This window comes from Halichoeres trimaculatus, unplaced genomic scaffold (genome assembly GCF_033239565.1).
Source record: "Halichoeres trimaculatus isolate MK-OKI-2021-1 unplaced genomic scaffold, fHalTri1.1 fHalTri1_scaffold_22, whole genome shotgun sequence".
Classification (NCBI taxonomy): Eukaryota; Metazoa; Chordata; class Actinopteri; order Labriformes; family Labridae; genus Halichoeres; species Halichoeres trimaculatus.
This window is the reverse complement of record NW_027437200.1, coordinates 6357393-6379297: the sequence shown is the minus strand read 5'-3', so window position 1 is coordinate 6379297 and position 21905 is coordinate 6357393. Positions and strand designations below refer to the sequence as shown.

Below are 21905 nucleotides of genomic sequence, written 5' to 3'. Positions count from 1 at the left end.
CACTTTGTTCATTGAATAAATCATACTGGACATCCTGCTCAGCATGTGTACAGGAGCAGCTGCATTACTGGAATGTCTCTCCTCAGACGATCAAAACAACACAAGGAGACATTAAGGCAGACATTAACCAAACACCCTGGTAGCTGTCTGGTGTGGCCTCATGAGCTTTGCTCAATTGTCAGGTGTGTGTATTTTAGGTGCTTGTGTTTTCTTTGTATGTATGTTTTGTAAGCACCAAATTTCCTTGTAAATGGACAAATAATGTTTATCTGTCCCCTTATCAAACAGTCAATCATGTAGCCTTTGAAATCTGGTTCAAGCAGAGATACAGCTGTGTGTGAGGCTTCTTATTTGTTCACCTTATCACAGAGCAAAAAGTTTACCTAAGACATCTAAAGTGACATTTCCAGTGTTGGCACTCTAAGTTTGAGGTTTTCTTTACAAGCCAGTCGGTGAGGATAGTTTGCTCATTAAATAAAACACTTGCGCTTCGTCTGTTGGAGTGTTTTTTCAGTCATCAGTGATCCAATGCACATTTTTAACTTTTTCACGCATTATGTTTTATTGATAGTTATTGATGGTTAATTTTATTTTTGTATTATGTTTCCATTTCTTTGTCTTATTGATTGTTTATTCCTTTTTTAGTTCTGAGTACTTTGTTTCTTTATCTGTCATGTCCTGTATTGCGCTCTTTGTTGGCCATTGATGAAAGGAGTGCGATTCATTTACACAAAGCCGAGTCTAACAATGAGTATTGATAAAGATACCGTTGACCTTTACTGAGTGAAATATGGTCCAATTCAAAGAATGTAAAGGAAGATAAAGTAGGGTTTGCGCAAAGACAAGGGTTCTAAAAGTCAGCGGCCTGCCGTAGGAATACATAAAGAGACCAATATATAAAAAGGGCTTGAGATACACTACATTGCCACAAGTATCAGGACAGGTGTATAACGTAGAGCGACAACAGAAGTTAAAAAGGTTAGTTACCCCAATGGACACAGAAAAGTTGCAAAAGTTTGGAAATAATTTTCTTTTTTCAACTTCATCTATGATAAATTAAGCTTCATAGGGGTCTCACCTTGTAATATCCTTCATTTATTTTTTTTTTATCTACCGGAAAATACGTAATCTCATAGTTAGCTTTATGAATCCATAACGTTAGCATAAAGCTATATTTATCATAGCTGAAGGTAAAAAAAGAAAACAATCATTTACTTACTTTCACAACTTTTCTGTGTCTGTAACTGTCCTCTTAACTTCTGATGTGTTGTGATGTGTTGTGACGTATTTGTGTTGTTGCTTTTGCAAACTGGATGACACCTACCAGCCACCGTAAATACCAGCCAAAATTAATTTTCTCCTGTATTTGGTGGGTCGGGGTGTTAATTCACAGGCCTGGTCCCAACCCCTACTTTAGGAACCACGGCTTTATCAGGTGTCATGACAAGGATCCTCTGACTGGGTTATGAAATACTTTTCGGGCATGAAAACAAACCACTTTACGACCCATTACCTCAAACATGAGCATGATCTGAACTGTAAAACCAAGTCAATAAATTTTAGTTGTGAAGGTGTTGGGTAATGATGACTCCTGTTTTAATAAAAACTTTATGAATGACTCAGAGTGATTCATTCTGTTTGATTTCTGAACCCAACACTTTGGCATGCAGCATGCATGTTTGATGTTCTACAGGTGCACCAGCCCACACGTCTTCCTCACCTGTCCATAAAAAGCCACTCTGAAGTAGGTCCCCAGCAGCCTGCGGCCCGACTGTATCACCTCCATGATCTTATTGTAGGCTCTGTGCAGAGTGTCGTACAGTCGGCTGAGTTTCTGAGGGACAGATGGTAAAGGCTGGTTTGTAAAACAAAGTTAGGCACTGAACAGAATAAGCAGGGATTAAGAAACAGTGGGAAAGATAAAATGACCCTCCCAATTCCCTCACTCGTGTGCTGTTTACAACAACATGAAGAAGGACAATTAAGTGTATTTAGAGGTTTCCTGAATAGATTCTCAAAAAGGAACTCGAGTGTAGAGTTGCACTAGCAAAAAACACAACTACATCAGTTGAGTGTTTTATGCCAGGTCCCTTATTAATGTCTTGAACAGCAACAAAATGTAAACTAAGATAGAGAAGATGAGTAGAAGTGAGAGTTCATAAAATCAGTTCATTCAGAAGGTGTGATTCACGCCTCGGGGATATAAATTACTCTCTTTGGAAGGGAGACAGCGAGTGTGACGACATGTTTCTACAGGATTTCTGAGGAAGAGTTGGGTGTGTGAATAGTACCTCGTACTCATGACGCTTCTCGTAGATTGGGATAATAAGTTTGGCGATGTGTGTGATGAGCTCGTAGCGTTCAGCTTTCCACAGTGCTTCCACGCAGACCTCCAGGTGCTCCACCAAGACCTCCTGGAAAGAGCCAGAATAAGGTTAACAGATCTGAATTCAACAAGCGGCGTGCCTAAGACAAGTCAGGCGCAGAAAGCCACACCTCAGTGTAATAGACATCCTGCATCCCAGTGTCTTCTTTCATGGCGGCTTCCTCGTCAATATTAAAGGTGATCTTCTTAAAAGCTGCGAGGCCGCTGGGGAACAACTCTGAGGGAATGAACAGACAAGACAAGAGAAAAAAAGGTTCAAACACCCAGAGGATAAGTCTGTCATCTGCTCATCTGCTGTGTTTCATAAATGTCAAAAAGTCTATGAACAACTGGGTTTGGAGCTAAAAAGGAAGTCTCTTTCCTCCCACATCAGTTCCAGACATGAAAACCAGTATTAAGATAAAAGCATTCTTTTTGCCAATTTTCTGATTGGTTTTGCAGATAATTGGGAAACATTAACAATTCTTATTCTTTATCTACTGAGAATATAATGGTCTGGATTTTGTTTTTATGGTTGACTAATAGTCTAAAAATGCCATTTGTCTGAGTGCTTTGGCCCTGTTTCCCAGTTGTACGTAACCCAAATTTTCAACATCCAGTAAATGAGTACTGCATAGAAGTATTCGCAGCTTAAAAAGAAAAGCACAAAAATGAAACTGATTTTTTCGAAGTTCAGTCAGACAGAACGCTGTAACTGACAGGAAGCACGGTTTCTCAGCTCTCAGTCAATGTTGAAATATTTTGATTTGGGCAAAAACTTAAGAAGTTGGAGTGCAGATGGCCTAGTGGTCTAGTTCACGTACCATGAGGTTTACCCACGTGTGGGTATGACTCCAGCCTGTGGCCTTTTTTCTGCGTCTCACTCTCCACTTTCGCCCTTTTTTACGCTCTACCCCCTGTCCTTTTCACTCCTTTCTGGTTAAAGGCATAAAAGCCCACAAAAAAGTAAAAAAATCGTAACAAAAAAAACAACTCATGAAGTTACAGTATTCAACAGCTGTTGAGCACTGTCATGATACTTCTGTTTTTTTTTTTGTTTTTTTTTTTTGCTTTCTATCAAATGTTTGTGTTTACCATAATGAACCATATATCAGTGGAAAGGGCAAATTCTCAGGTTTTAAATGCCATTTGAATTTTTGGATTGCACAAATGATGACAGAGTTACAGTAATAACACTGTGGCTGAGGTAAGTATAGCCGCAGTGTGATCCCAGTGCGTACAGGGTTAAAGTCTGACTACAGTTTTATTATGCTGGCTTCTTTTTCTTCTTTTTTTTCTTTTTTATGTTTTTCTCTTAATTTATAGAATTCTTAATAAAGCAACAGTATCTTATATTATTTTTATTAATCATTTTTAAGGGTTTCCATAAAGTTAGAAGTCTGACCTGAATGTCTACGTGCTGTTGTTTTAATGCACTTGTCTTTACAGTCTGATGAATATGTGTCATTATGTGTACCTGCTGCTGCCTGATCTGACATGCTAACACTTTCTGAAGTGATATTAGTTTAGTCAGACTTATGGGGGCTTTTCAAAACTGGTGGTGAACCAAGCAGAAACCTTGAATGTTGCAAAGAAAAAAAAAAAAAAAATGGTCGGTCTTTGTCAGTGACGTCATCTACAAGCCCCTCCCACCATTTTGATGGGTAAACGGATGTTAACAATAGAGGTAAACGGAGAGGCAGTAAGGAGCTCTACGATTTTATACAATGTTAAAACTAAAAAAACAAAAGCCAAACGAGCAAAAACTATATCGAGATAAGCTGACGAAAGATGCCAAGGAAAGATATTTTTTAAAAATTTTAACAATTAACAATATTGATCGGTGCATTAAGATGCACTGCAGAGTTTGTGAATGTGACCTGACAAAGACCGATTGTTTACATCCGTTTACCCACCAAAATGGCGGGAGGGGCTTGTAGATGACGTCACTGACAAAGACCGATACACCAGATAATCGGTCCAACTCTACTTTGGTTGAAATCTCCCAAAAGCAGCTTCTGGACAATACAGTTATAGCGCCGACTACAGGCCTGGCATGCTTACTACAGCGTTTTCAGTCCCTCAAGATTTTTTTCTTTCCCCTGTGTTGTAACGTTTTTAGATGAAACGTTGTCGTGTAAACGATGCCTGAGACTACTCCCTTGTTTGGCACAGTCTTTGTTGCAAACTCAAATACATGGTTTACACCACTTCTGATTCTGTCACACATGGAAGATGCTGCTTCCTGTGAAAAATCAGACTAAAATCCAAAGAGAAATCACAGATTTACTTTCTAATCTTTTTTACTTGAAATGACATTGACAAAAAGAGACACCTGGATGCGTGCTCTGTAGCTTTTGGTCTGTATAAAACCATAACAAAAGCAGAGATACAGCATACTGCCAGGTCGAGATGCCAGAGAAATTTTGGAGCCTGTTCACCTCACAAGTTACCTTTGTGCGCTGACACTCAGCTGTGAAAAAAACAAGCTCATATTTGTTTAGGGGATTATTTGACAGCGGGTTTTGCATGAGATAAATATGACAGTGTATGGAGATGCACCGTGGTGTTCTGTTTTTGTTCGGCGCCTCTGGGTTTATTAGTCTGCAGACTGTTTGCGTGCTGTATCTAACAACAGTCAGGGAACAAACTGGTATGGCTTTTATCACCCAGCAGGCAAACCTTCCTGGAGGAAGATTTAACAGCTTTATAGTTTCAGATAAGAATGTTAATAAACTCCATTACAGTGGCAGTGGTGTTACAATTTGTACTCTGCTTGGCCTCAACTATCAGTTAGGCAAAGCAAGCAAGCATCAGCCATAAAGACTGATGAGAGCCTTTCTTTCTGTGTGTTGGTGTCTGGATGAGAGGGTTGTCTTACTTTTCCTGTGGAGGTATTCTGCAACAAGTGCAGCCACATGGACGTAGCACATGGCCGCCTGTGGAGACAACAAAAACAAACAGCAGCTGTTTTAGTAAACAGGTTTAAAGAAGAAAACAAGAGCAGCTGTGTGAATAACACCTTTATGTTACAATAAAAACACAGCCTGGGTCAGTGAAGGAAACTCTCCAGGTCACTGTTGTGTTTGCAGCTGCTGTGACAAGAAAGGAGTGTCTCCCTCCACTCTCACTTCTCAGCTGAAAGTCAAACACACTTCCAGGGCAAACTGGCAACTTATCATCTTAAAAACAACAAAGCGCTCAAAGGTCTGAAAGCTGTCAAGAGAAAAGTTCCTTGTTTTTATAGCTACTGCTATTGACACAAATACCTGGTCCTCAACTTCTGAACTTTGTCCTTTTTATAGATAAGAGTGTTGTGGTTCAGGAGTCTGACATAAAAAATCTGACATACTTTTGACCCCCTTTGATTTCCTGGGGGAAGAAATCATGTCAAAGGACAGAGTAAACACAGCAAATTACAAATAAAATCATTTTACAAATCAAGACCGAGTGGAGTGGTTTAATGTGAAACCTGTAGATAGAAGATACACTGAAAAACATGCTACAAGTTGATCAATAAAAAAGAATCAAGAGAGACTACTATAATAAAGAAACATTGATCTGACTCATGTCATGATTCACTGTGCTCAGTGTTGGTGCTGTTCCGTCAGCACCAACACATGAACGTACATGACCTCTTCTATCTTACTGAACATTAGATAGTCATTCTCTCAACTTATCTGTTTTTATTATTCATTGCTTCTTTCTTCAACAAGCTCCCTCTATTCACGCACAGAGCATGTATCCAGGGACCATTTAGAGGTGGATTCTGCATCTTAGTGCAAACATCTTACCAGCCAATCACATGACAGCAGCTCTGCAGCATTTAGACATGTAGACATGGTGAAGACGAGCTGCTGAAGTTCAAACTGAGCATCAGAATGGAGAAAAAAAGGTGATTTAACAGATCTTGTTGGTTGGTGCCAGACGGGCTGGTCTGAGTATTTCAGAAAACACTGGGATTTTCATGCACAACCATCTCTAGGGTTTACAGAGAATGGTCCCAGATGGGGATGCACCATTCCAACTTTTCTGGTCCTGACACTGATACAATCCCCATGGTAAACACTGGAAATATTTTGAGAAAATGGCAAAAATTGAGTACACATGGAATTAATGAAGTTAATATTTATTGAAGCTATAAAGTGTTTAAACTTTTAACAATGGTTTGGCAAAAACACTTAAATAAATTCGTACTCAACTTTAAATCTTATACTCTCAAGGCTGAATCGTAATTAAGCCTAAAGGTCTTTGCACACTGACTTCTTCTTTTAGAAGCATTTTTTGTATCTGTTACCTGAAAAAAAAAAGGTCATGCACAGACACCTTGCACACAGACGTGTTAATTTTGTATTAATTGCGAAAACTGGAGTACCAGGAAAATGGAATCGTCAAGCAGTGATCAAGCGATAGATTCTGAGCAGTGTCTGTCAGTATGTTTAAGGTATGCACGGCGTGCAAACACACAGACACACTGTCACACACACACACAGACACACACAGACACACACACACACACACACACACACACACACACACACACACACACACACACACACACACACACACACACACACACACACACACACACACACACACACACACACACACACACACACACACATACATAAGCCTTCATTCATCAACTAAACATCGCTCAAAATGTGTAGAGGAAATATGTCAGAAAATCTAAAAGTGTGATGTTGCAAGTAGCCAACAGCATCTCTGACTTGTCTAACTACCTTGAAAACGAGCCGGGCGGATGCAGAAAAACGCAAGATATTTTAACCTGTTCTGGAAAAAAAATAACTGCGGATGAAAGTGTGCAAACATGATTGACATAACGGGATTGAGTTTATTTTTTAAAGTGCACAAGTTTTAGATGAAAAAAAACAGACACAGTGTGCAAAGGCCTTTAGTGTTATGTTAGGACTGGCCCTTTCCATCGATACTCGATACCAACATTGAGATTGGTGCATCCCACGTCTCAAAAAGAGAAAATATCCAGTAAGGAGCTGTTCTCTGAGACAAAATGCCTTGTTGATGCCAGAAATCAGAGGAGAATGAACAGACGTCTGAGCACGATGCCTGGTCTGGATTTCTGCTCCACATTCAGATGGTGGGGTCAGAATTTGGCATCAACAACATGAAAGCATGGATCCATCCTGCCTCGTATCAACTGTTCAGGCTGCTGCTGGTGTAATGGTGATGGCTACTTCCAGCAGGATAACGCTCCATGTCATAAAGCTGAAATCATCTCAGACTGGTTTCTTGAACTTGACAATGAGTTCACTGTACTCAAATGACCTCCACAGTCCCCAGATCTCAATCCAATAGAGCACCTTTGGGATGTGGTGGAACAGGAGATTCTCATCATGGATGTTCAGCCGACAAATCTGCAGCAACTGTGTGATGCTATCATGTCAACATGGAGTAAAACCTCTGAATAAGGTTTCAGCAGCTTGTTGAATCACTGCCACCCAGAAATAGGACAGCTCTGAGGGCCTGGTAAGGTGGCCAGTGAGAGTCAACTGCTGCAGTGACTTTCAAATAAAACGAGTGATCTTAAATTGAAGCATTAATTCATTATTTGAAAATGTATAAACATTGTAAAAGTTTTGCTGGCACACTGTGCTCTGCTCCCTCTGGATTGTGTTGTTATTTTGTTGTCAGTGAGTTGTTTAGACCATGTTTTTTCATCGAGGGCTGCTACACAGCTGGCAGCTGTGTAAACAGATATTTTATACATCTTTAAATCATTCAAGCAGGAGGAATTTTGGAGTTTTACTTCCTTGAAATCTTGTGAGATTTCTAACCTTGCAAAATAACTTTCTATTACCTTCAAGGAAATGAGACTTAAAGGAAGTGACTGTGACTGATGGTTTACATTTCACAAATATTTTTCTTTAAGCCTTGCTTGTTGGAGTATTAAATTCTTTTCTGCAGAAAAGCCACAATCAATCATTAATGCCTTCTGGTATCCTTGTTTGCAGAGATCAAGAAAGGAGATATGATTGTTAAGCTGGCAGGTATGTCCATGAACACAGAGAAAAAAAACATCTAAACCTGCCCGTCCTGTAGATGCACATTATTAAGTAACAACGACACAGGCAACAATTACAGATAACACAGTCAAGGCCAAAACTGACTTTCTGTTTACCTCTGAGAGATCTCCATTCTTCAGGTGTGCTCGGGCCATGCTGTCCAGCCAGGTTCGTCTCAGCTCAGGGGTGCTGGCGTAGGACCGAGCCAGGCTGTACTGGAGGTCCAGCAGCATCTCTGGGTCCTTCTCGTGCTCCCGCATCTGGGCTGTGGCCATCAGCACCGTGCGGATGCGTTTGGTCAGACCCTTCACTTCTGAGGGGAATGCTGTGGACTGTGACATGCAGAGGAGACAGAAACAATCAATGGCATTGTTAAAAAATATGCTTATACTCTTTTTCCAAGCTGCAAAGCTGTCCATCCTTAGGTTTGAGATCAACTTATGTGATGCACCTCATCTCCATAAGGTAAAATAAATGTTGGATTGACTGCTAAAAAAGGATCTTCAGGTTTTCTTATCGCTTTCTCAACAAATGTTTCTGATAAATGGACCTATCCAGCATGTAAAATAAGCAGCAATCACCACTTTATATGTGTGTGTATAATTAAAAAAATCAGATCAGCTGTTTTTTATAGGGCGACCTGTTAAACTGGGAATGAAGGCACCTTAGTGTTTTGCTGACTCCTCATTGGTCGTGAAAAGCCTACAGGGAAACATATATTTAGGAGTTTTAGTATCATTTAATTCTTGACCCCCCAGTTCACCTTCATGGCCTTGTCACTGTTTGCAAAGTTGTTGATGATAGATAGGGATTCCTGGAAACGAGAGCTGCCGGTCAGTGCCACATCGGAGATCAGCTGGCTGACAGCGATGATGATCTGCAAAGAAAAAAAAGATATATCAAGCAGAAAGAAGGAGAATGAGGAAGAAAAGAAGGGAAAGGATATATTGGTCATCAGCGAGAGTCTGGTAACACATTAGAAACAGCTGCTCCCTTTTATGTCCAAACCGTGTAAACATCCTATTTGAATTCTTCACCCAGCCTCATTACAGTGACAGGAGGAGAGGAGTGAGTGCACAATGAAAAACACGAAGGATCAGGGGTGAACATGAGGGTAAACAAGAACTGAGAACAAAAATGATCATTTAACAGACCACCGAGTACGCTGAATTCTGACTGTTTTTGGCAACTCTCGAGCTCCTCCAGATCTGAGCTCATTATGCACGGACCCTGGTCTTCACTTAGCCCCCCTTACAGGTCAGGGCTCTTCACAGGCCAGTCAACAGTTCCTCACTGGGAACCATGTATGTTTTCAATTCTCAGCCCACACCAGTCTGGCTTCAGACTGGTCACCAATGACACAACACCTGCGTTAGACAACAGGCGACATTGTGCTGCTCTTTTTATAGATCTATCTTTTGATACCGTTGATCACTTCCTACTAGAACAAACACTATCAGGTTTTGGTTTGGATGAATGTTCATGTGCATGGCTTGAGCACCATTTGTCTGAGAGATCTCAGTGTGGTGAAGTGGATCAGGCCAAACCAGATCTTTTATTGACTGATAGAGGTGTGCCACAGGGGTCAGATCTGGGCCTTGCAGATACTGTTCAATCTGCCATAAACAACCTGCAACTTGCTTTTAACAATTCACAAGAGTTTCTCAAAAATCTTAAAACTTGTACTTAACACAAGTAAAACAAAGTTCATGTTGTTCTCCAGAGCTGGGAATACTATCTCTGGGATAATAACTATCTACTTCCAATGGATCAAAACTTGAGAGTCACAGAGTTGAAATATCTGTGGATATGGTTTGATGAGAAATTCCCCTTAAAACATCATGTCAATACTCTCACCGCCTAGTTGGAAAAGACATTTGGCTTACTTCACAGAAATAAATCTTGTTTTCCAGTATCAAGCCATAAAAATGATTGTTGAAGCCATGTTCCTATCTGTTCTGGATTACAGTGATATAATTTACAGGTTCAACTCTTAAGCCCTTGGGCTCAGTATACCGCTCTGCTCCATGTTTATAACTGGCGACAGGTACAACACTCATCATTGTTTCCTTTGTGAGCAGGTTGGCTGGCCATCTCTTGATCAGAAATAGAAGAAACATTGGTTTTCGTAAATTTTGAAAGCCCTTGCTGGCAAACTACCACATTAACTTTCAAACCTGTTGGGAGTTCTACGATGGTTCCTACATGACTCCTTCATCGAACTAACTCTTAAGTCCCTTAAGTCTACAGTGAATTCTGTAAATCTGCATTTTTATTTGGTGCTCCTAAGTCATGGAGTACGCTCCAACAACCTCTAGAGAAAGCAGCCTTCCCCTCTCTTACAGTTTAAGACCTTGATTACCACTATTATCACTGTTCCTCTTATTGTAACTGTCAGCTGATTCTTGTACGATTGTAATTGATCTATTTGTGTATTTAATCACATAATGTCTGTGACTTTGAGGATGTTGAAAATAAGGTAACGGATGTTTTAGCTTGTTATCATGTCAGAGGCTGACTACTTAAGGATTTCTTTCAAAATCTTCACGTCTTTTTTCTTCCTCCACGGCAGTGTATTTCTGTGACGCCAGGGCTCTAATGGTCTTCTTTGACGCCTCAACAAGTCGTGAACTCATGTTGTTTGGTAGTTGTTCTGGGCTCTTAAGTAGCACACATCTCCCCCTCTCTCCAGTTTTTCTTCCTAAGTCTTGTTTGAAATCTTGAAAGCTTCCCCTGCCAGACTTGTTCTGGACAGTGTGGCTCTCTCTTTAAGTTTCTTGATGTTCTCACTCCACTTCCTAACACTTGGAAACGCGGCTGCGGTTACTCTCTACATCCTTCTCCTGCTTTGTATGCATGAGCAGCTCTTTTTAAAGTCCAGTCTAAAGTGTTTTCTTTTGTTTTTGGTCTGATGCTTTCAGTTCCAGTGACAGCTCAAAGTCTGAGCTGAGGTTTTCATCCTGTGTGTAAAGTGTAGGACAACCCTCAGTACTGTTGTTGTACTGGATTGATTGGTTAATCACAAGCTGTGAGTGTTACAAAGTTAAAGCATGCTATTCAAGCACAGCAGTGGTTTGTGCTTTGGCTCAGTAAAGAGGTTGGCTAATGAATCTGATCCAGGTAGTTTTTTTGTTTTTGTGAAATAATAATGTTTCTGTGTGCAAAGCAGAATAATGCAATCAAAAGCTGTGCTCATAATTCATTGATCTGCAAAACAACACATGGTAAATTTTTGAAAAAAAAACAATGTGAAACTTCATGGTTGGGGGCGGATCATTTTGACCTCAACTCTATACTCACAGGGGTCAGATTTTTGACCTATCTACCCCTGAAACAAAAACATCTTCTGGACTGTACCTGCAGATGTGTGCGAAGGAAAGTCTTCCTCTTGGTGTACTCGTAGTTGTTCCTCATCAGCAGGTATAGCAGCGCTGACGCCTCGGCCCTAAGAGATCCAAGCTTGGAGACGCAGCACTTGAGCACCTCGCAGCACAAAGCCTCACACAGTGTCACCCGGCCTTTGAAGAGCACTGATGGGAACTGAAGAGAGTAGATGGCATACATGTTTGCACTTTTATGCAAGAAAAATAAACCAGAACTTCAGTTAAACCGATCCATTTGATGTCTTAAAATGTTTTTAAAGACATTTTGCTGTTTTTTTTTTACCTTGATTTGGCTGTTTAACATTAAAACAACAGCAATACAAATCTTTCAGGATTTAACCTCAGTAAACACAAACTGTACAGGAGCTGCTTCACTGATGAAGCAAAGTGAAACATGTGGCTGCAGAGAAAGCATGTCTAGTATGAGGAAGCATGAAGAAAAGCCTTTAATCTCTTCAGTCTTCAGCTATTTTTAGCAGCTTCAGCATATTTATATTGTACTTTTTCATTTTTTTATTGAACAGCTTTTGTTTCTATTTTTTGTTATTGGAATCCTCATAAAGATTATTGTTCGTTATGGTATACAAGATGAAGTGTCCACTTTTGAGAGCGCTCAAGTTTCCCAATAATTCTTCTTTTAACATTCAATATATTCCTCTATACTCCATAAATAGATGGAATTGAAAACAAAATTTGATATGACCCAGATTTGATAGGAGGAAATGAAAAGTGATTGTTCTACTTGGCTCTTTTGAGATCCCTTGAAAGTTCTCCCAGTATCAGGGGAAATCAAAAACTTAGTTTGTTGTTCTCCAGGGATAATGAGGAAACAAGCTAGAAACACTCAGATATTCTGCCAGGGCCTCAGGGAGCGGGCCTGTTTTGCATTTGACCACAGCTACGCTGTCAACCTCAAAGAGACATTTACTGTGTGTGACTTTGCAGAAACCAGCGGTGTGCTCTTTGACTATTACATAAAAACCTGCCTGGACAGTCTCCCCTGCTGCCCAGCTCTGACTCATCACTCAAGCAGCTAACAGTGATACTTTTTGATGCTATCAGAGAAGATAGCTCAGGGAAAAAGAGGCACTCCTCCTTTGGCAGCAAAACATGCTGCCTTATTAGTCAGAGACGGAGTCAAGTCAGAGCCTGACCTTCTCTGTTTTTCTTTGTTCACAGTCCAAACACAATGAGTCAGACTAAACTCTGACAGGTATTTGTTTCACTTTTCATTTGTCTCTTTATGTTCATAGTCTGTGAAAGTGCTATATTTGTTTTCCCGCTGCAGATGTTCTCCTGATCAGGAGTATAAATGAGAAATCTGGAGATCGAGAGAAACAGAGTAACTTGTACACATTGGAACCAGGAACACAAACACAGGAAACAAGAGAATTAATGCTGAGCTTCCGCTTCTTTCTACTATGCTCGGATTGTTTTGGATGTTATAAATAGCAGAGAGCGACCGCAGCTATGACACGTAGGCTGGATTAGCAGTGACATCCATCACTCTTGTTTGTTTACTTCCAGAGAAAAATGCAAAACACAGACAGACCCTTATCTACATCTGTTGATCTTAGAAGTTAGTCATACTTTTTCTTCCAGAGTATATGAAAAACCAAGGCTGTCTGCAAACGTACCTTGTTTATGAACGCCCTGAGTGCGGAAAAGACGTGTCTGAGGGCAGCCTCTGATTGGCCGACTTTGAGGAAGGTCAGGTAAACATCAAACACCTTCTTCATGAGAGAATTGTGACCGTCACTGTCCAGCAGCTGGGTCTGACACACACACACGCACACACACGCACACATTTAGAGCACACATTTTGAGACAGGAGGAGGACTGCTTAGTGCTAACCTTGACAAAACCAGATTTATTGTTGTTAATATATGAGTAATAGTAGAAACACACCAATACTGTTTGTATATTTGTGTGTGTGTGTGTGTGTGTGTGTTTCCTGACCTTGAAATACTGAGTGAAAAGGGAGAGGACATCCAGGACACTGAGGCAGACCTCAGTGGAGATGTTTCCCTCCAGGAGCGCCTGATGGTGAATTTCTGCCTCTGATGGACCCGTCCCTTCAACACACACACACACACACACAGTAAGAAAAGAATATCAGGACATAGAGCTTTCAAAAAAACAGCATTGCGTGCCATTCGTTTTTTTTATTTATATAAACATAGCACAAAAAGTAAGGAAACATGTTTGTTGGATTGTTTCCTTGTTGTAACAATACTTCTTGGCAATTAATCTGGGACTTTTGTAAAGCTTGTTTATTTCTCTTTTAAATGGTTCCTCATTTTTTTAAGGAGCATTTTTTGTGGGATGATTAGCAGATCTGTTTACGTCAAACACCTTATTCTGCTGTTGCCATTGGAGCTGTATATAGTTCTCCCAAAAGCTAGTGTGGCTCCTGTTTGTTACTTTTAAAAACTGTTAAACTGTTAAATCCTTAACAAAAAAGGGACCCGGGTTTCCACTTTTCTCTTCATACTTTGACATAAAGCCTGTGATCAAAAACAAGTATTCACAGCATTTCACTTTTTTCATACTTTTCATCTATTGTAATGTTATGGCCACGTTCCACAATGTAATAAATTATTTTTCAAAAATTTGTAACGACAATGTGAGAAAAGTCCTTTTTGAAATTTTTGCAAATTCATAAAAAAAAAAAAACAGCCTTTGCCAGGAAGCATAGAGCATATCAGAGCACAAACCAAGCATGAAGTCAAAGAATTTGTCTGTAGACCTCAGAGACAAGATGGTCTGCATGCACAAATCTGAAGGGGGTTCAGAAACAATCCTGCTGCTTCTTTGCTTTTCCTGCACTGATGAGACAAAGATTGAACTCTTTGAGGTGAATGCCAGGCTTCATGTTCGGAAACCAGGTACCGTTCATCGCCTGGACCATACCATCCCTACAGTGAAGCATGGTGGTGTCAGCATCATGCTGTGGGGATGTTTTTCAGCAGCAGGAACTGGGAGACCAGTCAGGATTGAGGGAAAGATGAATGTAGCAATGTACAGAGACATCCTGGATGAAAACCTGCTCCAGAGCGATTTAGACCTCAGACTGGGGTGATGGTTTATCTTTCAGCAGGATAAGGACCCGAAGATTACAGCCAAGATTTTAAAGCCGTGGCTTCAAGATGACTCTGTGAAAGTCCTTGAGTGGACCAGCCAGAGCCCAGAGAGGAATCTGATCAAACATCTCTGGAGAGATCTGACGCTCCCCATCCAACCTGATGGAGGAATGAACCAAACTGCCCAAAGAGGTGAACCAAGCTCGTGGTTCAAAAAGACTTGAGGCTGTAACTGCTGCCCAAGGTGCATCAACAAAGTGTTGAGCAAAGGCTGTGAATACTTATGAACATGTGATGTCTTGGTGATTTTAACTTTGAATTAACTTGCAAAATTGAAAAAAGCAAACACTGATTCACCTGGCTAGTGCTCCATTGGTTCTTGTCAACAGTCAGTTTATTTTCCCTCAAATTGCCAAGATTTGAGACCTAGCAAGTGTGTAATCTAACATGAGCTCTGCATATGAATAAAAATCGTATTTCCTGTCTTCTTAAACAACACTTAAAGCTCACAAAAAAACCCAGAATCCTCTACAGTGTCCATTTTGGACTGATTCTTAACAAATCCTCCAACACTTTGGTCCACTGAGGTCTAAAACCTCCAAGTCCCCCTCCCTGACAGGGGCTGTTCATAGGAACAGCCTGCTTTGGCTGCATTAGGGAATATGCTCCTGGACCTGCTTACTTAAATTTTACATGAGTTCAGATAACACTATCTCTGCTCCAGTTCTTTGTCTTGACATTATCAACTATCTGTGCATTAATGTGCAGCAAATAAGGATCAAAGTGCACCACAGAGGTATTCAGCTGGCACTCAGATGAGTTTCCATTTAGATAAAGTGTTGTATTGTGACTCAGTTGGGTGTGTTTGTAGAGGGGATACAACGGCCCATTGTGCCTCTCACAATGTTTGTACTTAAATTCCTCTGAACCTTAAATTAAACACAAGTGCCAAACCTTTAGCTCTTCTCATAAAACTGTTAAGTGCACACTTTGTTTCATGTTTAAAGAACACTTAACATTGGTTTAATAATGAGTTTTGTTTCATTAGGGCTTAAGAGTAAGATCAACATTTCATCATCATTCTTTGCAAGGTTTGTCTTTCTTGACTAAATAAAGTCCCTGGTATTTTCATAACTCGTCTGGGATTTCACATTATCACACTTCCTGATAGTAATGGAAAATGTAAACTGTATTTATAACAAATGTATTTCTACAGCAATTTATTTTCGTGTGTCCATGTTTGTAAAAATGCAAAGAATGCACATTGAGATCCAAACTACATAAATGATGATGCATAATAGAGGTTTGAGTTGCACTTGGAGGGAGACTTTACCTATATTCAAAGTCAGGGAGGCTTCCATGGTGCTGAACTGGTGCATCTTGGTCTGCATGAAGCTAGCACGGTTGCAGCGCATTGCTGGCATGGTCTGAGACTTCCTGTCTGAGGAGAACAGCTTGGACATGCACACATCCTGACTCCTGTATAAACAACACATCAACAGGAAACAGAGTGGGGATTTACTTATTGGATAGAAAGGGAGAGGAGTATACTGAAAAAATGGGATCATGTGTGAAGAGCTTGATAGGATCTGAGGATAAAAACAAACAGAATTACAACTGAGGATACAAGGATTAACTGACCCACACATCTACTCAGGTTTACTAACATATCTGACTGTCTTATGTCAGACTTTTGATAGGCTGATATTTTAGATATGTCACTTATCCTTACCGGCCAATGCTCCTTTTTCCAATGTATCGAAACTGAACCAAGCAGATCCTGCAGGCAGAGAGAAAATTTAACATCAGCAGTGGTCACTGCTTGAGAATTGCTTCCACTTCCTGTCAGTTTTGGTGATCTTTTTGGTTTAAATGTGCAAAATAGACTCGAACTAGAACCATCTCTAACAGTTCCCATAGTTAGATGCCAGGCAACCAAAAGAGACATCTTTGAAAACTGTAACTGCAAGAAAATTGCCAGTCAATATGACTGCTTATGGTGAAATGATGCTTTTGTCCAAAGTGACGTACAACACAAGCAAGAATTTAAGACAGAATGATAACCTTAGTGTCGCAAAGTGCTACAAAGTTATTTGGCTGCAGGTGCTGCCATTAAGAGCAAGATTTTCTTTCCACGTAAAATAATGTAGCCATAACTAATCACAATTAATTGCTGCAGCAATATAATTCAACCTTCAACAACATTCAGTATCAGTGCTAAATCTTCACTAAGAGCTGAGTCTCAGACCTTCTGACTCATTCTACCTCCGAGGACAAAGAGGAGAAGGCTCACATTAAAGGCCTAAGTGTTCCCTGAACAGATGAGTCTTCAGACATCTCTTTAAGTAGAAAAGGACTCTCTGAACTGATGTTCTCTGCTCCTTAAGAGTAATCTAAAATGAATTGCAAGTTTAAATGTAGACACTTTTAGGAAAAGCCAGAGACTCTCATGGATGCTTTTTATTAATTTTGAAAAGTTATGACAAAAACCTTAATGAAGGTCAAAATAAGAGATAAACCGATACGGATTTTTCCAGGCTGATATCCAATATTTGAAGCCGATATTAATTTGCAGTCAAAGAGCAAATATTTGAGTCAAAATTTTGAACAATACAAACTCCAACACTTAACTTCAGTCAAATACCTTAAAGCATTTTTTTTATTAAACAGCTCCCAGGGTTAGCAGCATGTTTAATAAAGTTAAATGAAAACTTAAAAAAAATAAATAGCTAAAGTTTTCTACAGTAAATAAAGTTTTCCAAAATTTCTATGTAACTGCAATAACTGTAAAGACTGCACTGCTGATTGGCTGTTTCCCAAGCCATGGCTCTGATTGTAACCAATCAGATGGTACTGAGGGTGGGACAATGCTGGGGACTGATTAGTGACAGCAGACAGCGGAGTAACTGCATCAGAGTCACAACAACACAATTTTAAATTTGTTTCTTATCGGCCGTCAAATTAAAAAAAGGCAGATGCCGTAATGACTCAAAATGCCAAATATCGGTCTATCCCTAGTCAAAATGGCGGTCATAGTGGTTAAGACAACAAAAGAAATGATTGTAATGTGTGCAAACTACCAAATCCCTCCACAAAGGAATCAAGACACGATTTGCAGACATCTGGACATGTTTCTCCTTTTCACTCAGTCCACCTTAAAAAGGCTTGGGCATAGAGTAGTTGCTGGCATACATGGTTTCTTCTTCAGGTGGAACAACTGTAAAAAGCAGTTTACAGCTGCCCATGCAGTGATTTCCACTACAGAGCCATTGTCCCTTTTGTCTAGAAATTTCTTTGAGCATTTTTTGCAGTTTTACTATTTTACTGACTCTATTCTTGAATTACTGTCCTATTCCCTCACCTCACCTCACTCCCCCTCTTTACTTTGTCTCTTTTTACACCCTGTCATGAGACTAATCTGTTGCATTTCTTTTCAACATTTCATTTTTCATATTTGTTCAATTCCATTAAAGCAGAAGTTCCACATAATTAGCAAACCACCCAATTCTGTTTTATCAACACTTCACACAGGGTACTCACACTTCTGGAATCAGACTTGTATTATAAAAACCTGTCACATGACTGTTGACTTTTTCACACATCATAACCCAACATAAACATGCTTTGACGGGACTCACACACTGTTATTACATCTGCTATCGATGAAACAATGAGCACTACTCACTCCAGAAAACTGAGGAAGTTCATGACATCTTGAGAACTGAGTTTGTTCCAGTAGGCACCGAGCGTGTCTGTGGACAGACAGATAGTCAAACTCATTAATGAGTGTGGTTATTGTTACAGACATTTGTTAAGGTGAGGCTCAGTCAGAGTAAACACTTTTTGTTGCTTTTTCATTTAGCAGATGAATGCCTGGCTGCAGGGTTAATGATGACTGGTCCTGTTTATGTGGACAGAAGCGTTAAGGGTTTGGATCTTCACTGACCTTCTGATAAGGTCTTGATGATGTGCAGGGCTGACAACAAGAGGCCCCTGATCTCATAGTATCCCAGTCTGCCAGTGGGAGGCATGGGGCTGCTGCTCATCGTGGAGCATCGTCTCTGCAGCTGAAAAAACAAACAAAAATAACGTGTGTTAGCATTTTCAGGTCAGGACATCTTAATAACCGGAGCATGATTTGGCCAAACTGTCAGTCCAAGGCTAAAAATGTGCTATAACGGATCAGTCTGCAAACAAAGTTAAGTCTCCAGGGAAAGGGGTTGTCGGTGATATCATGGATTTGAATGATAGGAGTTAGTATCTGATCTTATTTTATTTATTTAAGTACAGTTCCTTTCAGTGAAGTTACAGCCAAAAACACTAACCAATCCTGAAAAAGCCATCAAAAACTCAACCTGATATGTTCCATAAAAATACTTCAGACATTTTGAGTATTGTGTCATTTTGGTACCAGTGATCCACTAATGAAAGTTGTGCTTTAAATAAAAAGGCCATTTTTGTTGTCATGCTTGGTGTCTATACAAAGCCAGCACATTTAAAAGTTCCTGACCTAACAGGTTCCTACAAGAATGAAGGATTTAAATTTGAAAATAAATAAATAAATAAATAAATCAAAACAATAATCATATTCTATTTTTGAACAAAAAAATCACGATTTAAAAATAGTACAACAAAAATCCTGACACTTATGTGAACTGATTTTTCTCCTACCCCTAATTTTTTTGAGTTCATCTTATTCAATTTTAATTTATTTTTGTACAATAATGTACTTAATTAAATTAATTCAATTAATATATTTTATCTTAATGACTGTATGCTACTTATCTGATCTTATTCAACTATTATTTTCACTTTTCAGTATTTTACACAACTATCCTCTAATGCTGTTATTTACCGTCTTTGTCATGAAGTACTCTAGGCTGCATATTTGAATGGATAAAAGGTGTTTAATCACCAAAGATGTGTCTTAGTCTGAGAAAATTATTGGAAATGTTGACGGCCTTAACATTCAAATATTAAAGCGGGAGATGAAGCATATGTAACAGTTACAGCTGGTTCTTGTGTTCACACCAGGCAGCAACCTCCAGTCTAAGAATATGAGACAATGCGGAAGTGCTAAAATCTGCAGTTTCTTAAGTGTTCGCTTGAGGCTGGCTCTGGAAGTACCTGAAGCCATGATTCACATAAAATCAAAAGGTACCATATTAAGGTACCTAAAGCATCCTTGTGACTGTGAGGGAGCGGAAGAGTAGGCGGTTTTTCCATGTTGGACAACAAGTCGGTTTGAGGAGATGATTTCACGATCAGGATGAAAACTGGAATGGAGAACTTATTGGAACAACTTAGACATTTTTTTTAGTTGTTCTGAGTTACTTTATGGGATTTTTATTCCCTTATATTGTTCTTTGCGCATGTGAACTTTGTGTCTGTTTCTATTATTGTAACTCTGCTCTTTCAGCCAGGTAATTTATTCCTCATTACCTGTTGTGATCACTTAATGACGTCATGATAAGAAAGTGTCTGCAGTTGTGAGGCACCATCTCCTATTTAACACGCTCCATGTAAAAATCCAATTGTTTGCCTGATAAAGGTCTAGGACTGAAACGTTGCAGAATTAAACAATATTTATTTTATGCAAGTTGGACGGTGTGCGAGTGTTTTCTTTGAAACATGCTGGACATGAACACAGCATTTCAAGTACATATTGAAGAATGAATATGATAAAAAAAAAATGTATATCTTATTCTTATATAAATTGATATTTTTTTACCACACAGAAAGTACCGAAAATTGGTACCGTTGAGTGCCGGTACCGATTGACAGGTACCGGGTATTGGTACCGTATCGTTTCAAATGTGAAAGTAACCCATCCCTACTGACTGGCACCCTATAGCTGTACGCGAAGCCCCTGCCACCTCCAATATGGCCTCTACAGCCAATGTGCTTCATTTTCCGTTTCAGAAACAGACGGGTGACGTTGGAGAGACTACGTCCATGTTTTTTACAGTCTACGATTCACATGTTGCTATGGACGGTGATGACTTTCCGTCCAAATGTTTCTTCAGACCAAAGCCAGATCTCCCGTAGTGGAACACATTCACTAGAGGATAAGTACTGACATCTGCATCTTTGTAATCTTGATTATGGGAATCCAGCAGGACCACAGAGTTACCATAACTTGCATCATAAAAGAGCTTGTTTTTATGCATTTATTTATACAGCTGGGTGTAACTACACACAGGACATAGATTCAGCTTAAGGAGGCTGAAAAGGCTCATGTTCAAACAAAGCTTTTCCAGCTAACATCAACATTCAGCGTAGGATATGCTTGTTAGAGCACAATGGCCCAGAAAGTGCAACTCCAACTCCTGTTTCATTCTGTGACCTTAATGAGGTTCTTTTTCTGTGGAGGAGTGGAGGATTTGTTATGTCAAACTTTCTGGTCAGAAATGAAAGGCACTCCATGCTGAGAGGAAAACAAACACGGATCAAAAATAACACGGAGCACATCACTTTTTATGACAGTGTGTTTTGATAAAATGCACAGTGGGGCTTCAATTTAGATTCAAATCCTTGTGTGTACGTGACGGGACTCTCTGAGTCATGTGAACATCAGACAAAGAGGCTGATGAATCCATTTTCCATTGAAGCGTCATGCTGTGCTGAGGCTACAGTGTCATTCTCACCTCAGTGCTGTCTGGTGCTCCTGAGTCCATGAACAGAGAGCCTCTGGAGTCCTCTCTCCTAACAATGTGGCCGTTCTGCGCTGGAAGACCTGCAGCCATCACAGAGCAGTGTTAGCAGTGTTAACAAATTCACTGACCGCAACAATTGAACAATTCAGAGATTTCTCCACACACTGACACCATGTGGACTGATAAAAGATGAAGAATGTAAAACAAAGCAGACCTATAATTACCAAAAGGCTATTTATTTGGCAGTTCTTCCACATTTGTTGGTTTTCTTGTACTTTAAAAGACCACGTATTATGTGGGGGTTTTTCATAAAGCGAATCCCCCTCTCCTCCTGACCTGTGATCCCAGTCAGCGTAAAATCCTGTGTGTCTTTG

At 39.9% G+C, this 21905-nt stretch overlaps 1 protein-coding gene across 3 annotated transcripts in view; it reads right to left on the bottom strand.

Annotated features, from left to right (window-relative positions):
* The window catches only part of dock11 (dedicator of cytokinesis 11), a 108296-nt gene that overhangs the window by 21510 nt on the left and 64881 nt on the right, over positions 1 to 21905 (bottom strand). For all 3 annotated transcript variants that reach the window (XM_074699245.1, XM_074699243.1, XM_074699244.1), the window contains 14 exons: positions 21523 to 21611; positions 18822 to 18942; positions 18561 to 18627; positions 16608 to 16655; positions 16209 to 16354; positions 13752 to 13867; positions 13430 to 13567; positions 11767 to 11949; positions 9173 to 9286; positions 8526 to 8741; positions 5247 to 5304; positions 2497 to 2603; positions 2292 to 2414; positions 1721 to 1834 (listed from right to left, as the gene is read on the bottom strand). In XM_074699245.1, the coding sequence (XP_074555346.1) occupies positions 1721 to 1834; positions 2292 to 2414; positions 2497 to 2603; positions 5247 to 5304; positions 8526 to 8741; positions 9173 to 9286; positions 11767 to 11949; positions 13430 to 13567; positions 13752 to 13867; positions 16209 to 16354; positions 16608 to 16655; positions 18561 to 18627; positions 18822 to 18942; positions 21523 to 21611 (1640 nt within the window). The remainder of the gene's footprint in view (positions 1 to 1720; positions 1835 to 2291; positions 2415 to 2496; positions 2604 to 5246; positions 5305 to 8525; positions 8742 to 9172; positions 9287 to 11766; positions 11950 to 13429; positions 13568 to 13751; positions 13868 to 16208; positions 16355 to 16607; positions 16656 to 18560; positions 18628 to 18821; positions 18943 to 21522; positions 21612 to 21905) is intronic.